Source organism: Takifugu rubripes, chromosome 12 (genome assembly GCF_901000725.2).
Source record: "Takifugu rubripes chromosome 12, fTakRub1.2, whole genome shotgun sequence".
NCBI classification, from domain to species: Eukaryota; Metazoa; Chordata; class Actinopteri; order Tetraodontiformes; family Tetraodontidae; genus Takifugu; species Takifugu rubripes.
The window spans coordinates 2,585,301-2,600,000 of NC_042296.1; the positions used below are offsets into that span (position 1 = coordinate 2,585,301).

The window sequence follows — 14,700 nt, forward strand, 5'->3', positions numbered from 1 at the left end:
AATCTACCGACACTGAACGTCCACCACACAACATCAGGGGGGAGGAGGGTATGGCTTATCAACGGGGCATGGCTTCTTTCGAAAGAAATGTCAAGTAAATGAAGGTATTACATCCAGTGGGCCCAATATAAGTCAGTAATCTCATCAAATACTGTAAATATTTGCAACACAGTAGATCAATTGTGCAGAATAATAGCTGCCAAGAAAAAAAAAAAAACTTTAGTTCCCTTTCCAAAACAATTGATTGATTTTATAAAACATAAATATATCGATAGATGTGAAACACCCCTATTTAAAATATACAAGGTGTCTCATTTTATTCATCAGATCCTCACTTGGATCAGAATAAATATCCTTTCAAAGGTCGGGACTCTGTAAACATAAAGCACGTCCAGAACAACCACCGTCGGGCCTAATTACACTTGGCGTGCGGATTATTTTCTTTACATGAAGAAAAGCAGCATTTGCTCCCTTTTATGTCAATAACTAAGCATATATGAAGATGAGAGGCAGAAATCAACCGCCCAAAAAAATCAAAACTCCCGCAGTGGTCTCAGCACACACTCCTCACTTCCGCATTTTCATTGAATTGAGTATTTGGCTTTAATATTTGGGTATAAAAAGTCCTTGTTAGCGCTAAATGCGAATCGAATCGATCCTGTGAACTGTTTTGTGAACTGTAACGGCACTTCAAGACAAAAGGGTCAATTTTAATAACGCTCCTGCGTCGGACAGATTTTAGCAAATGGAAATTTAGACAGATTTCTCTGTCAAGGCATCGCTGCCTGTGGAATAATCAGGATTAAAGAACCCACTCGGGGGCAGTTTAAGGATCCTTTTTCCTTTAAGAAATGGGTTCAAATCCAGAAGGAGGGCTGCACCGCTGCAGCTAACACAGAGAGGGATGTCAAGAACACATGGAGGTATATAATATCTCTATATATGTATATCTTAAATGGTTTTTATATTTGGATTTTGAATCACAGCTTGTCTAGAAACTAAATCATCGCTGCAGGATTACACTTGAAAAACTGGCCTAATGAACAAAAGGTGAATTCAAAGATGACCTAAAACTGCAATCCAGCGTGGCTGAAAGAACCGCCGATTCCAGGTCCTCTATGTCTCTAACACACACTGGGAAACTGTACAGCTCTCCTCTGGTGAACGCAGCACTGGTGTCCGGGCTGCAGCATTAAGAGTTCATAATAGAATATCGTAATATAAGCGTCAGAGTTTTACCACAAGTTCAACATGCCTGGATTCCTAGCCTTGATTTGATTACATTTTACATATAAGAATAAATATACATGAAGATATTTTATACATTTTTGTCAACATAAACGTAGAACTTTTGTATCGCAGATATTCATATCGAAAGGAAAAGGGAAAAAATGGTTCTTTTAAAGGCAAGAGGTTAAGATAAATTATATTCAACATGGAATCTGGAATATAAATGATTTAAACGTACAGTTTACCATCACACCGCTTATTATTTCATCACCTGACTAAAAGATGTACAGGAAAAAAAAACAAACCAAGGTCTCCCTCTTTTTTTTAAATGTAGTGGTATTGTTGTTTTGGGCCCTGCAGCACGGACTGTAAGGCAGTCGCTTCCTATGCACATATACTACATGAACCTGCATTTTCTAGTTCTCTTCTGTTGTTTCACTCTTTTTTTCCTCTCTTTTTAACGACCGTGCGTGACGCAAAAGGCTGAACGCCCTCCCAGAGAAACGGAAGAGCGTCAAATCCACTCACGTGTTCCCACATAGGATAAGCACATGCAGAACTATTGCACATCTGGGAACAGAAGGACACAGAAGCGCTCATATCAACCACAGCACTTTTCCAAACCAGTGTTACAAAGTGCTGCGCAACGAAAACAAGGAAAGGCACGAAAGCTGAAAATATGCAACTCAATAAAAGGGTGCGGATGTTTTTAAAGGGGGGGTTCTTTTAAGCCTTTAGAAAAATGAAAATGCCCTGCAGCGGCTGCAGGGAGACCCTGTGAGTGAGGCGAAAGCTGCCCCTGTTTCTGAGATGGGACCGTGATCTGATGCAGATTCCCATCGCCACCAGGTCGAGTCTGACCTCGCTGTCGACGTTCCACGCTGGTCCAGTAATGAGTGACAGATTTGGCAGATTATTCACTGGTTAAAAATATCATTTGGAGCATGAAAATACAATGAAATAAAAAGTCTTTGCACCACTTGTTACTCTGCAGCTGGTTACATCCTGGTCACTCAGCAGGAGTCCATCGGTGTCCCATAATGCATCAGCAAACATCCTCTGAGCCGCCCACCCTCCACCTGCTCCCTGAATCATGTCACCGATTCATCACCATTCCTTTTACAAATGTAACCAAAGCAAAACCTTTTCTAAAGTTCGCATTTAAGAGGTTCGGTAGCTTTAAGAAACAGTGGGTTCTCTGGCTTTACACCTCCTGCTAATATTAAACGGTGAAAAAAGAGAGTTGGATGGTATTATGAGCAGTTAGCGCTTCGTTCGCCGGCTAGACGAGGCAGTTGTAATATCAGCGGTACGACAATCACATTAACAGCCTCTGCAGTTGCCGTTGAATGAAGAGCGTAACCTTATTCTTTGCCTGGGCCCCCTGTTGAAAGATCAGTGATGACAAATGTGTGGATAAAACAGCTGTTTGTCACGGGAACGCTGCGCTCATTAAAACCGTTTCCCCACACGTCGCCCGCAACCGCTCAAATTACGCGAGAGCGAAGCGCTCGTAGATCATCGCCAACACCTCCTGTCACGTCTTCTGGTCAAATAAAGGAACTCGGATTCAGTATTGCCGTAGCTGTGGCACTGGCTTATGTGTGAGTCAAAAATGTAGCAGAAGATGCACCGTGCACACTTGTCCACACGCTAAACTGATTGTCAAGTTCTGGAAAAGTTTGAATATGTGCAAATTTAAAAAAAAAAAAAAAAAAACACCCAAAAAACAACCCCAAAACAACCCCTCAAATAAACAAAATCTAGGATGAAGCCCCTTTGGTCCCGGTGGATCTGGCAGAGCTTCTCTCCATGTGTCTCTTGTGGGATGATCATACTGGTCTTCTTACACCCGAGTGACCATCAGGACCTCTGGTCACTTGGAAATTGACAGTCAGGATCCGGGGTGGCCGTAACCCTGGTTGATAGACTGAGGAGGCAGAGGAGGTGAAATTAGAACCCAGGAGAGCATCTGGGGGCTGCGAGGATCAAGGTGCAATATGTAAGAAGACACCCAGCTTTTAAGAATCAACCTTCAAGGAATTGCGGTGCATCACCAGCATAACTAATAATAGTCTTGGCAATATTGGACAGTAAGCTTACATGGAAGTGTGGTCAGCTCATGAGAGCACCAGGTGGAAGCAGCTGGTTTGTTTTGATCATTTTAACTTAATGTTTAAAGCTGTGTGTTACTTATTGCACCTTTAGGGACAAGGCCAGATTTTAGAAAGCAGACGGACAAGAAAAGACCACTTGCACGATGCAGCAGCCCTGTATCGTAGCGCAGCATGAACATTAATGTATCTAAACCTAGTGAGCAGCTAAGTCAAACCTCAGGTTTTCTCTTTTAAAATGCTTATTTGTGACGACGGCCAACTAGGTGCCGGCAGCAGCTACGTGACCGCTCTGCAGATCCATCATGTTCACCTCTCAGCAAGAGAGACGAGTCCGATTCCCCCAAATATCAACCGGCGTGGGAAAAAAATCAACTTCCATCATCTTCAGTCACCAAAGACTTTTTCCACACTCAAACACTTCACCAAATGAGGGAATAGCTTCATAATGCTGGGAACTGAGCTGGTATTGGGAATCGTTTAAAAATAGAATCACGACGGCGCCTCTGTTTGAGCTAAAAGAGGGCCAGATTGCAAATCAGACTGGAGTAAAATAAAAAAAAATAAAAAAACGGCAGGGTGTCTATTCTTATCACAAGCTAATATTTATTTAACAAGGCTGTTGTAATGTAGTTCTGATCTGACGATAAATCCGGCAGTGCAGTGCATTCTGGGAAATAACAACGATCCCTTTTAGGTGGAGATCGTTGGGTTCCTTCCCAGGCTGCAGATAAATGAACTCCCCGTTCATCTCCTGTCTGTCCACACTGATCACTACTCTTTTCATTGTGCCTTGAGGGGTGTCGAGAAGATCATGAAATGCTATTTCAGAGGTGATAGAATTGGACTTTTGAAAGATGGCAACAGGTGAAGTGCATGATGTCCTGGAGCGCTTTTTTCCCCCCCTAGCTTTGCTAAATGCTCTGGATGTGATGTAAGGATGATGGAATCTGTTTTAGGACATGATTGTTTTAGCAAATAGGGATGATAAAAGACGTAGACACAGGCACAAACCTGGTCTGTGAGGATTCGAGGCCTAATATCAGGAATGGCACCCCCTCTCAGCTCATCTTCCACAGCCATGAGTCTGACAACAGGGAAATAGAGAGAAACATACCGGTTGATAAAAATAGGCTTATGAAGCCGGTGTTCTTCATGTTTACTGTAGGATTAGGTGGCCATTATTACGGTTGTGACGTGTCCCTGGCTACATTCAGGCTAATCTAGAATCTTCTAGAACACAGTCCATAGGTTTTACGAATGGCCTCGCCCACTCGGGTTGCGTAGGTCACAGCTTCACATTTATTTGTTCACATTCACGCCGTGAAGACACATTTTGGGGTCCGGTGTCTTGCTCAAGCACACCCGATGTGGAAACCGCCGCACGACGACCTTCTAAACAACCAGCTGAGCCACTGCCACCGTGTCTGATGGATTCATCCCATTTTTCTTTTTCTTTGCTGCAGCGGAAAGGTAACTGAAATGTTACTCCTTGTATTTTTTTCATTTCTGCACCACTTACAGCTGGATTTCTACTGTAGGATGATGGAAAACGTTGACTTATTCACTCGCATATGCTTTTGGCATGTATTTTCTGCAATGTAATGACAGTGATGATGGAAATAAACTCTTTCTTCTGCAGACTTTGCTCACGAGTGCAGGAAATCAATACAATAAATGTATGTTTACGAAAATTTCCCAAATTCCCAAGCGTAGGAAATGTGTTAGTAATGTCATATTTTTCATGGTATTTTTAAAAAATAATTTAATTCACCTAAATTATGGCATATTAGTGTTGTATTTTTAGGGTTTTGGGGATTAAACCTGGACTGTTTCTGTACACCATGTCAACGACATCAAGGGCTGACCACAAGGGGGCGGTATCAGGGCATAGACTTGTCTAAGACATGTCTCGTGTCATATTCTATTGTAGGTTCTGAAGTGAGGTCTGCACCGCCTCACGTGTTGACCAGGCCGCTACGCACCTGCTGATGATGCCTTTGATCTGACAGTCCTTCTCCACCTGCTGCTGCTTCAGACGGCGCTCGCTGTCTTCCAGGCGGTTCTGATACTGCTGCAGGATCTTGCTGGTCTGCTGCTCCTGCGATAAAAGCCTCTGCTCGTACTCCTCGAGCTTGCGATGGGACATCTTCAGGCGCTCCTTCAAAGAATGGATCTCTTCCTCGTACTCTTTCACCTGAAACAACAAAGTCTGTCAATGGACTTCCAGAGGTGATGCTAATGTACCACAGCTGCTACACTGATGCCTGTCTATAAATAAAAGGAATCCTGTGCACAGACCTGCACTCCACTTACTTTAAGGTTACTTTATATTAATGTGAAAAAGGCTGAAACACTGTAGCGCACCTCATGATGAGTGGTCGAGCACTATGTTTACTGTACATTGGCGATTTAGTAACCACTTACTGTCTGATAAAAACCCTTAGTACCCCACACAAATCATGATTATAGTGCTAAGTCCTTGTCAACTATTGAACTCATGCGTTTAATGGAAAGATGGAAAAGCCAACCCTATCTAGCCGCGACTCGTCCATGCTCTTGGAGTACTCTTTGAGCTGGCCTTCTCGGTCCGGCCGCAGGCTCTCAATATCGGCGGAGAGATGAGGCATGTTGGACACCCAGGCGACTGTTCGCTCATTGAGGGCTGGGGTGTTCAAGGTCGACTGGGAACCCTGACACGAAAGGACGAGACAGCTTGATGATGGTTCAAACAGACGTTAGAGACTATTAATGTGACCTTAGAACAAGACATGAGCGTGACCTGTTTATTGCCTGGTTTCAGCAGGTGCTGCTGTGGCGGCTGCAGCTGTGACTGCGCAGACTTCTTGGTGTTCTTGGTCGGGGTGTCGGTGGACACCTCTCCGGCAGCCGCCGGGCCCTGGTTCTCTTTGGCGGAGCTGGTCTGGTATGGAAGCCCAGGAGCCGGGCTGTCCGTTACCGACAGCTGCGCCTGTTCCTGCTGCTGCGCCGCCTGCTGCTGCTGCGCCTGGCGAAGCTTCGGCTGACCGCCGCTGAAGTTGGCGTCAGAGGAGTCGAGGAGGAGGTTCCTGCTCTGCGGGCGCACTTTTGGAGGAGTGGCAGTGGCCGGAGTGTTGATGGACCGCTGCGACTTCAGGTGTGGAGGGGCGATGGACGATTGGCGGACAGGATGAACGGTGGTCGGGGGCGTGGCCAGTGAGGCAGGCGTGCCGGTGCCCGTCGCGGTCTGAGATGTGATGCCCACCAGGTGCTGCTGCTGCTGCTGAAGAGAATCCTGAGAAGATGAAATGGTGGGAAAATGATCAAGACAGGCCAAAACACTGAACATTTTCTATTTCTATATGATCAAAAAAAGCATTAAAACAGCAACAATAGACAGAAAATATAAACAACTGAGTTTTGTCTCTAATGGCTGAGCAAGACCAGAAGATGATTAAATGGAAAGATAAAGCATTACCCTGACACATTATCAGTATAAATAAACAGGAGGCTTGTGGTATTTGTTCCACTCCAGCCCACGCAGACACAGAAATAGCTCAATGCTTCATCGTTAAGCACTTTACTTTTGTAAAGATGTATTGTAAACATCAGTGTTTACTGATCAGCTCCATCGCTAAATACTGCCCTGAAAATACCTCAGTCGAGCAGAAGACGCCATCATGACCTCTGCCAATGAGCACCGTCTCTCTGCACATTTGGATAAATTGTTTGTTTGTTACCATGGATGATTTTTTTTTGGTTTGGTGATGGTGATCACGATAAATAAGCAATAAACTCCCAGACAGGTTGTGCTTCTGATCTTCTTCTCTGTGTCCCAGTCAAATTTTGTCTTTTAATACCTTCAATAGGAGCGCGCAGCGACGGGAAACGCGATGACCGACACCGTTACTGCTGCATGTTTCTGACGCTCGGCCTGTTCAAACAGGAGCAGAGTGCGGCTGCAATTTATGTCAAGCACCCTTCACAGTGCAGCGGTTCACTGAACAATCCTGCAGCCGCTGGCTGTCTGGAACGTAGCAGCCCTCATTTAGAAGCACCCTCGCGTCAGTTTCACACACTACAGCTGTCGAGAAGGTCGCGTCCTAAAGAATTCCTTCATGTGCACCCTAAAAACCTTGACAATAAACCCATGACTGCACACTTAGCTGCCACAGGAGAATATAATGTTTCCATTAAGTGATCTGCCAGTAAGAAATCCTGTTGAATATAATCCCAAACATGATAATGTCAGGAGACAGCTCTGTACCTGCACCTGCAGCGACAGCTGGTGCCAGGCAAAGTCGTTGCTCTGATTCTGCCGGGTGAAATCATCGCTGTAGCTGTGCGAGTGAACAATGCTGGGCTGCACCAGGCTGCTCTGCGTCCGCAGGGCCGACAAGTCCTCGCTGCGGGAGAAGGCGCTGTTGCCAAAGGCCGGCTGGTAGTCGAGGTGGCCGTTCTCTGGCTCCGGGGCGAGCAGAAGAGGAGGGGGATGCGACTGGGATTGAGCTGGGGAGTTCTGCGCCGCCAGATGGAATAGCGGGTTCTGGAAGGACAGGGGGAAGTTCATGGCAGCCGCTGCGTGCTGCTGCTGCTGAGAGATGGACTCTGTCGGACCCCCTATGTGGCCCATCTGGCTCAGCCTCAAGCCCGAACCCGCTGAGCCGGCCGGCATATGCCGGAGAGGGCCGCAAAGGTTCCCGAAGCTGTGGCCCAGGCCGGCGATGGAGGCCTGGGAGGAGGTGAGCATGTCTCCCACTGAGTTCAGGTTGGAAATGCTGTTCATACGGGAGTCCTGAAGGTCCATCATGGACACGCTTTTATTCACACTGTGGACCTGAAGAAAAACAAGAGTAAATTAAATTTAAAGCGCTTCGTTTGCTGCTTCAAAAACAGTAAAACTGTCATACACACAAAATCTACATTTATAACCCTGGTGTTTAATCACCTTTTATTTCATTGTGTATATAAAAAAACACAATTGTACAACATCAAATGCAAATAAAGAAAACTGACAGATATCCGCAACGACATATTTAAAAGTACTTTTCCACACGTGCACCTGCACGAGACCCTAAATTTAGAAGTAAAACAACAAATAATTTGTTCTTTTTGCATCAGGATACGTTAAAAAATCTTGCACACAGAATTAATATTTTGAATAATTACTGTTTCTAATTTAAAAAGAATTTCCTTTTTTGCACCCAAAGGGTTTTATGGCTATTAATAAAACACATTTTAGAATTGTTAATATAAATACAGCGTACTAAAAAACAAACCCCAGCATCTTTTCGTTTGTACACCTTAATAATGCTGAATATATTTTTGAACATGAACTTACATTAAAAACGGCGAAACAGGGAGATGACTTTCTTTGAACCGTACCTTTGGATCCGGTTCTGTAATGTCTGAGCTACTTGTGCAGTACGCTGGGCTCGATCGAGCCAGCGGAGGGCGGGTCACGTAGAACACCTCCCTCGAAGAGCGCAGGTCCCGTTCTGCCAGACGTCTCATGTTCAGATTGGATGAGAGAGATTCCACAGCCGAGACTCCGGTTGTAGGCGATGGCAGGCGGGAGATGTCTATGGAACTGGGGACACAAGAGACCTGGAGTTACTGGCTGGCTCCAGCCCCCCCGCTGGCCGACACCTCGGGGGTTGGTACTGACTGGTGGCTGCTGCTCTTCCAGTAAATGGATGTTACAGCTATTGTTGTTATCATTTAGATAACAAACCAATTCGGCATTAGCTGGTCGGAGGTAATGAGCACAAGTCCGGTCCAGTTCTGCTTAAGAGTTCTTATGATTGTTATAATGAGAACAATTTAATGTGGGCAGATCCAGACTGTTAAAATAGATTAAAACACAATAAAGGGTCTCTGTAGGAGTGTGTAGTAACAGATGGTGAGCATAAATTTATATTCCAAAGTGATGACTGGTAATCATGCCCAGTTTGTCGAGCCATTATAGCCACTGAAACTGCCAATCTGGATGCAGGGGAAGTGCAGAACCAAACCTGTTTAAGTCGTGCATCATATGGCTTTGGAAGTCAGACGACTTGAGGCGGTTGAAGGACGGCCGTGAGAAGAGTCTGTCCTTGGGTCTGTCTGGCTGGTGGTTGGAGGGCATGTGGAGCTGCGGGTTCCTCAGAGCCACGTTGATGTCGTTCAGCAGCCGCGGCAGAGGGCCCAGCTTGAGAATGGCGTCCTGCAGCAGGAGAATTTAAAAAAATGAATAATCTAATCTAATAATCTTTCACATCAGTCCAGACATATTTGATAGCTTTTTCTACTTTCAGCATGTCATTTATTAGAATCCACCTTTGTTATGTAATGTTCTTTTCCCCCTCTATGTCTAAACTAAATAAAGAAAGTTAGATGCGTTTCTCATTCTGAGCTATTTTCATCAGGTACACGCAGCTGGTCAGCATTAATTCAGGAATAAAGTGACAACAGGGCTGAAAATAACTGTGCTGATGTATTCTGATATAAAGGAGCTGCGAACGGAAGTGTTGAGAGCTTCCAGAGTCTAAAAAGGACACTAAACATGCCTTATATTTTAATATATTACTAATATATTACTTATTACATCAAGATGCCGTGACAGCAGATTAGACCAAGAAGAAACCTTCATTTAGGTGTCTTTTTGTGAATCACAGGAGGAAAAAAGAACTCTCTATTAATAACTGAACACTTATCCAAAGCTTTGTGCCATCTGATAGAGTGTTTCAAGTTTCACTACTTGTCTACACCAGAGATTGGTAACTTCTACAAATGTGCACAGGTACACAGAAAGTTTAGCCTATGAATTCCTTCAAAAATGTCATTACATGCACAAATGCAGCTTAAAAGCCTTCCATCTGTTTACCTCTGAGAGAGGACTGAAACCAACGTGACTTGCATGTTGAAATATCAATTCTACAGTAATCTTTGACGTCTTCTAACGAAGACCTGCATGTTGAAATATCAATTCTACAGTAATCTTTGACGTCTTCTAACGAAGACCTGCTGTCATTGCTGCACCCACCTTGCTGAGTTGGCCCATGACCTCCCACAGTAAGCTGTGGAGCATGGACAGCTCTCTACCCAGGTCGATGTAGCCCTCGAACCCTCCGGCGTTTCCACCCGCATCCATGTTGGAGATCTCGAAAAGAAACTGCTGCATGGAGTCCCACTCCATTTCCAGGAACTCATTCATGAAATACATGTATTCTTCCTTTGGTCCGAATCTGAGAGGTCGAGAAAAGGTCTGTTATGCTGGCATTAGACGCAAGCGCCGCTTCTTTAATTCCACCCTGGAGATGCAGATTCCACTCAAATTTTCCTTTTCGAAAGGTGAAGGAGTGGAAAACATCAACCATATGCTGAAATATAAAGCAGTCCACATACTTGGCTCAGCTTTCTGCAGTTAATAACTATGCTTCATGGTAACTACAGGTGCAAATTTGCCCCAGAGGCATTGATATACCTCCTCAACCAAGCATCCAGTGCGCTGTTAAAATATTTGAATCTCACCGTACGGTCACAGCAAAACTGGAAACCTCTATTTCCAGGATATTACTCTGTAACAGGTCTCCCACCTCATACAGGAAGCGGTTTACTGGCTGGTTGCAGGCGGTGACTCACTTGCTGAAGCTGGCCAGGGTCTGCATCACCTTGGCGATGAGAGTGAGCGTGCGGGACGTGGGTTCGGCCGGGTATTCCTGCATTAGGTTGAACAGGGAGGGAGACATGATGGCCGGGCACATGAAGCGAAGGAAGAGGGAGGAAGTGATGAGGCTGTCGGCCAGATCCTCTCTTCCTCGCTCCGCGCATCTCGCTCTCCATGAGGCGAAGACTTCCTTTAGCTCCCGGGGAAATATGCTGGAATCAGAAGGTGATATTATTACCCACTGTCAGGGAGAAAAACACAGCAGCAATTAGGAGTCCTGCAAGGTCAGGCAACTAAAACAGATGGTAAATTATTGGACTGCAACCCTCCCAGGATGAGAATATGTTTGTGAAGGCATTTCTGAAATCTTTCACCATGATTTTTGCTGATATGGTTGCTGGTTGTTTGACTTTCAACACACATTAACAAACACCATCCACATAAAAAAATAAGCTATGAAAAAAACCATGAGGTTGAAGAGGTTACCTACGATGACAGAAATCATCACTGAGAAAAATAGATTTAAGAAAATTCTGACCTAAAATAAGGAGGAAGGACTTGTGACCTTACTGCAGCTGACCACCAGAGGGAGACAGAGATGATTTGACCCTACTGTCGTCGCTTACGTGATTTAATTTTAATTGACACAGAGGTTAATACTTAAAAATCAATTATTTGGTCATTATTTTTTGAAGGCTTTCCTATATTGCGTCCTATATTAGAATAGCAGGAACTCATATACTGTAGTAGCGCCCCCTGGTGGACCATGTCAGCCACCTTAATGTCAATTTCTACATTTTGGAGCTACTGACCATTTATGCACAATAAAAGGAGCCAAAAGTCATAAATGGTGAAAAAATACTGACCAAAGAGAGTTGATAATCTTGCAGAGCAACAGTTCACAACACATGCGAAGGTTGGCTTGATGGTCAGCAAGGACTGATGGTGGGATACGCATTGGATCCACCTCACAGTTCTCCTCAGACTCGTATAAGGCTCGAATGAAGTCACCTGCACATCGTAGATCACAATGACACCACTCTTCCTTCAAACGTTGTAATAAATAATAGAGTATATCGAGGGGAACGTCAAGAAATGTCCATTTCCACAATTATCTCTACATAAAAGGTATCGTTATAATAAACAGAGTTAGAAACTCGATGGTTTCGGTCAACACGGGCTCAGAAGCGTTTTGCAGAGTGATTTTGGTTCCAGCAGGTTTACCTATAGCATCTTTGAGGTATCTGTGACCTATCAGTTTGAGGTACTCCTCCACGGCTTTCGTCGCTAGTGTGTTTTCACGAAAGATCAAGTGCTCGCGGTCCATGAACCGGTCCACCTCGCACATGGCCATGTCAGACAGGAACTCCTAGCAAGACAGAACCTTTTTTCAGCTCAACTGTGGTAAGGTTAAAAAAAACTAACACAAGTTGGAACCGCGGGGGTCACCTTTGTCTTCCCTGTGCTTTGGAGGATGTGCACCAGAGCAAACGCCACCTCCTCTTTGCTCTTCACGCTTAACAGTGGCTCCAGAACCGCACAGAGTGTTCGGTAGTTGTTGGTGATGTACTCGGCAAACTCCTTGTACAGCTCCATCGGGAGGATGTTCATTGTCTGGTAGCGAGACTTGACCCGTAGTGAGGCGTTGATTACCTTGGCGCTCCCAACCCCGCCGCTTTTGGCCAGGACGCTGGACTGTATCACCGGGTACCACTGCTCAAAGAACTGCCGACCCGTGATGCTGGAGATGGGGATGCTGACAAGGCCGAGATATGTGCTTTTCTCCTGGATGACCGAGCAAAAACAACATTCCGAATGTCACCATTGCAGCAGTTTTTCATTTTGGAATTTGATGTTTTTTGGATTTAATTTAATTTTATTGCCTTGCGCCTCTTTTTGTCTGTCTCCTTGTACAGGTGCAAACGAAGGCTACGAATGGTAGGCAAATTGTTGAACTCAAAATGCTCTCCCCAGAAGACGGTGTCTGTCCGGGGTTTGCTGGTGGTGCGTGCATACAGCATGTCATCCAGACACAGCTCACAATAGTAACGCTTCTTCGCCGGAAGGTCTCGAGCCTCGATGATCCACAACTTGAGCACATTGTCCACGCGTCTGCTGTTGTCCTGGAAGCAAAACGCGCCGTTCTATTACGACATCAGAACAGCTTATTCAGTTTTTCCATGCTTTTCAAGCAGCTGACAGCTTGTATTGATACAAAGGGGCTTCCTTTGAATTGAAACTCGTGTCTCGGCTACCTTGTTTGGTTTGACGGCTCGTTGCAGATTTTCAATCCACTTGTCTCGTTCTGAAGCAGATCGGCAGGCGAAACACTTTGTCCCTGAATTAGTGGTCACCTGCAGGGAGAAGGAGGTCGGCTGAAGATCGTATCCCATATTTTCCTCACCTCACAGCTGGATATCAATGATCTCTGCCACTGTGAGCATTTTGCTAATGGGCTAAAATCATAAAATCCTCTGTATGTGTTGGTGTCATGCTAAGAGTTTGCTGTTTTGACAGGAAGAGATTTAACATATCTTTTATTGCTAGCAAATGTTTCATCAATGATGGGACACTACCTCTGATCAATGGAGAAGATCCTCTAACCAGCTAGAACTAGATGGACACCTATTTACCGTTGATAGGCTTGAGGGAAAATCCCCTGAAAAGGACTTGGACGTGTTTCAGTGGACGCTAGGGGGGGTGGGGCGGGTGTAGAAAGTAAAATGTTATGCAACACACCTCAAAGCAGTATTCTTGCCCTAAAATACTGGAGTGGACAGGTTTTATTATAGCATCTTCATCCAAAACTAGGTCCAAAGCCTCTGCAGCGCTGCTAGGGGAGAGCAGGGATTCATGGGAGTGGGATTCTTTGAAGCTCTGCATCAATCGCGTCCTGGGAAGGGGGGGAGGAAAGGAGAGAGGATTTCCGTTCAGATTCCAAGCTGCCATAAATTGCACAATTAAAAACTTCCATACAATAGACAGAAACAAAACAAGCCACTCCAGAATTGTCTGCATGCTTTATGAGATCTGATCCTCTCATAATTAGTTTATGGAGATGATAAGACCACCAGATTTACAGTTCTGGCATTTGCGGTTTGGTCTGTTGACTCGATGCCTGTGACTCATCCTGCAAGTTGAAAACAGGTTTCTTTATTTGACAAGACCTTGAATGTGATGTTTGTATGGACTTGGCATGATAAAAGAGAGTTCAGGTAATAAAGGGTTATCCCAGACCTCTATGACACATTTGGAGGAAAGGAAAAGAATGAAACTGCGGTGGAAGGGGGGGAATGAGATGAATAAGATGAGCAGATAGCTGTATTGTCGGCTAAAATGTCAAGATGCGCCAGCAGGAGGTGAGTTTGAGTTTGATTGCCTTGATCTGTCAGCCTGAACGATAGATGGACTCATACATGTTCAAAACGCTTTGGCAGCCGAGGTTGAGCAGCTGCGTCAGAATACTCGAGTGTGAAGTCAGACGCTGAGAGCTTACGGAAGCCTCAACTCAGCGCCGCCCAGCGATCCCTGGGTGTGGAAAGACTTAAAATGGGCTGCGGTGACAGCTGTCTTAGGCAGCGTTTACACACTGACAGAGGAACAGCGATTTGGCCCCAGCCTCAACACAGCACGGCGGGCTCAAATAATCCATAAACTGGTTCCAATGGCGCTTACGCTAAAGTTTGAACCAAGGTTGGATCTCCTGGTTCCCTTGTCTTTGTTGAAGGG

General features: G+C 45.1%; 1 protein-coding gene across 8 annotated transcripts in view; it reads right to left on the reverse strand.

Moving 5' to 3' along the window:
- Window positions 1–1,548: 1,548 nt before the first annotated feature.
- LOC101074799 (ras/Rap GTPase-activating protein SynGAP-like) overlaps window positions 1,549–14,700 on the reverse strand; it is a 24,169-nt gene continuing 11,017 nt past the window's right edge. For 6 of the 8 annotated variants that reach the window (XM_029845460.1, XM_029845461.1, XM_029845459.1 and 3 more), the window contains 16 exons: window positions 13,711–13,864; window positions 13,227–13,325; window positions 12,855–13,115; window positions 12,421–12,756; window positions 12,196–12,340; window positions 11,838–11,982; window positions 10,947–11,183; window positions 10,348–10,549; window positions 9,338–9,528; window positions 8,709–8,913; window positions 7,591–8,160; window positions 6,127–6,618; window positions 5,876–6,037; window positions 5,330–5,541; window positions 4,359–4,431; window positions 1,549–3,160 (listed from right to left, as the gene is read on the reverse strand). In XM_029845460.1, the coding sequence (XP_029701320.1) occupies window positions 3,125–3,160; window positions 4,359–4,431; window positions 5,330–5,541; window positions 5,876–6,037; window positions 6,127–6,618; window positions 7,591–8,160; window positions 8,709–8,913; window positions 9,338–9,528; window positions 10,348–10,549; window positions 10,947–11,183; window positions 11,838–11,982; window positions 12,196–12,340; window positions 12,421–12,756; window positions 12,855–13,115; window positions 13,227–13,325; window positions 13,711–13,864 (3,520 nt within the window). In that variant the 3' untranslated portion in view covers window positions 1,549–3,124. The remainder of the gene's footprint in view (window positions 3,161–4,358; window positions 4,432–5,329; window positions 5,542–5,875; window positions 6,038–6,126; window positions 6,619–7,590; window positions 8,161–8,708; window positions 8,914–9,337; window positions 9,529–10,347; window positions 10,550–10,946; window positions 11,184–11,837; window positions 11,983–12,195; window positions 12,341–12,420; window positions 12,757–12,854; window positions 13,116–13,226; window positions 13,326–13,710; window positions 13,865–14,700) is intronic. The other 2 variants (XM_011608998.2, XM_029845462.1) reach the window with 2 other exon arrangements.